General features: G+C 53.9%; 1 protein-coding gene across 1 annotated transcript; it reads right to left on the reverse strand.

Annotated features, from left to right (window-relative positions):
- DQ04_21251000 (hypothetical protein) lies at positions 1-1,288 on the reverse strand (the record flags this gene model as incomplete). Its single annotated transcript, XM_009317994.1, has 1 exon — positions 1-1,288. A coding segment is annotated over one exon (1,288 nt), but the record flags the coding sequence as incomplete, so codon positions are not given.

The raw sequence follows: 1,288 nt of genomic DNA on the forward strand, positions 1-1,288 counted from the left end.
GATGATCCTCGGATTGCTTAAGAGGAGATGCGATGGGGCTCCCCGTTTCAACCTTCGGCTCTCCACCATTTTTGCCTGCGAGAGGCGCAGCAGCGGCAGTGTGCTTGTCGGCGTTTCGTGCAACTACATCATTATTGCGCACATCAGCAGCTTGAGAAGGGTCCAGCTGAGATCCCGCCTCCCCGCTGGGATGCAGTGTCGAATCCGGCTCAACACCAGGGAGTGGAAGATGAACAGCTGGCTTATTTGCGTCCCCCTTTCTCTGCCGAACAGCCTCTTCAATGGCTTCAGCGATTTTATGTACTGTGCCAGCGTTCGTCGCTGCCGTAACAGCGTGCTCAGAAGCTGTCGTAGCTTCTTTCAGAGCATTCGTAGCCTTCTGCAACGCCTGCTGAGCGCTTTCCGCTGCCACTTTGGCATCCGGCAATGCCTTCGTGACCTCTTGTTGAGAACTTAAAATTATTTTTTTGTCTGTAACTGGAAGCTTTGTTGCATCTGCTGCATGATCACTTGATGAAAAAGCACTACTCGACGCCTTGAGAGCGACTTCCATTGCTTTATTGGCGTTTTCGTGTGCGGCCGAAGCATGTTGAGAAGCCTTTTTCGCTTCATCAATGGCCAATGCTGCACTTTTACCCGCTTCCGAAACATTTTTCTTTGCGTCTGGAAAGGTTTCTGCTAGCTCCTTTATTTTCTGCAGCGCCAACTCAACGAACACCGCTCCCCCCTTCGCTGTATTTGCTGCTTCCAAAGAAACTCCGGCGGCATAGATACACTTTTCATGCGCACCTTTGGTCTTGCCCACTGCATCCTTGGCTTTCTTAGCCGCATCTGTAATTTTATTGTTCAATTCAGGATATGGGATTAACGGAGTTTCCTGGTTCCCAGCAGACTCCATTTCTGTCTTCAGATTGTTCAATGTTTCATAGGCATGACTCGTTGCCTTATGGGCAGCCGTCGCAGCAGTAACAGCTTCCAGCGCCGACTCCTTGGCTTCACCAGCCTTCTCCTTTGCTTTGAGTGCTGCCTCCAAAGCCACACTCCCCGCCCCCACGGCATTACTTGCAGCAGTCACCACAGCCTTCACTTCCTCAGATCTCAAAGACGCCTCCACGGCCTTCACTGCGCCACTCCCGGCGGGGCTTACTTGCACTCCCGCTGACAGCACCGCATACCTGCTGGACAGCACACCACCCCACTGGAGCGCCGCAGGTCTGCCGTGTTTCCCCGAGCGCTCCTGCTGGGGCTGCGCAGCCACGCACAAGGCCGTGCAGCACAGAGCAGCGGC

This window comes from Trypanosoma grayi (assembly GCF_000691245.1).
Source record: "Trypanosoma grayi strain ANR4 Tgr_2125_V1, whole genome shotgun sequence".
NCBI classification, from domain to species: domain Eukaryota; phylum Euglenozoa; class Kinetoplastea; order Trypanosomatida; family Trypanosomatidae; genus Trypanosoma; species Trypanosoma grayi.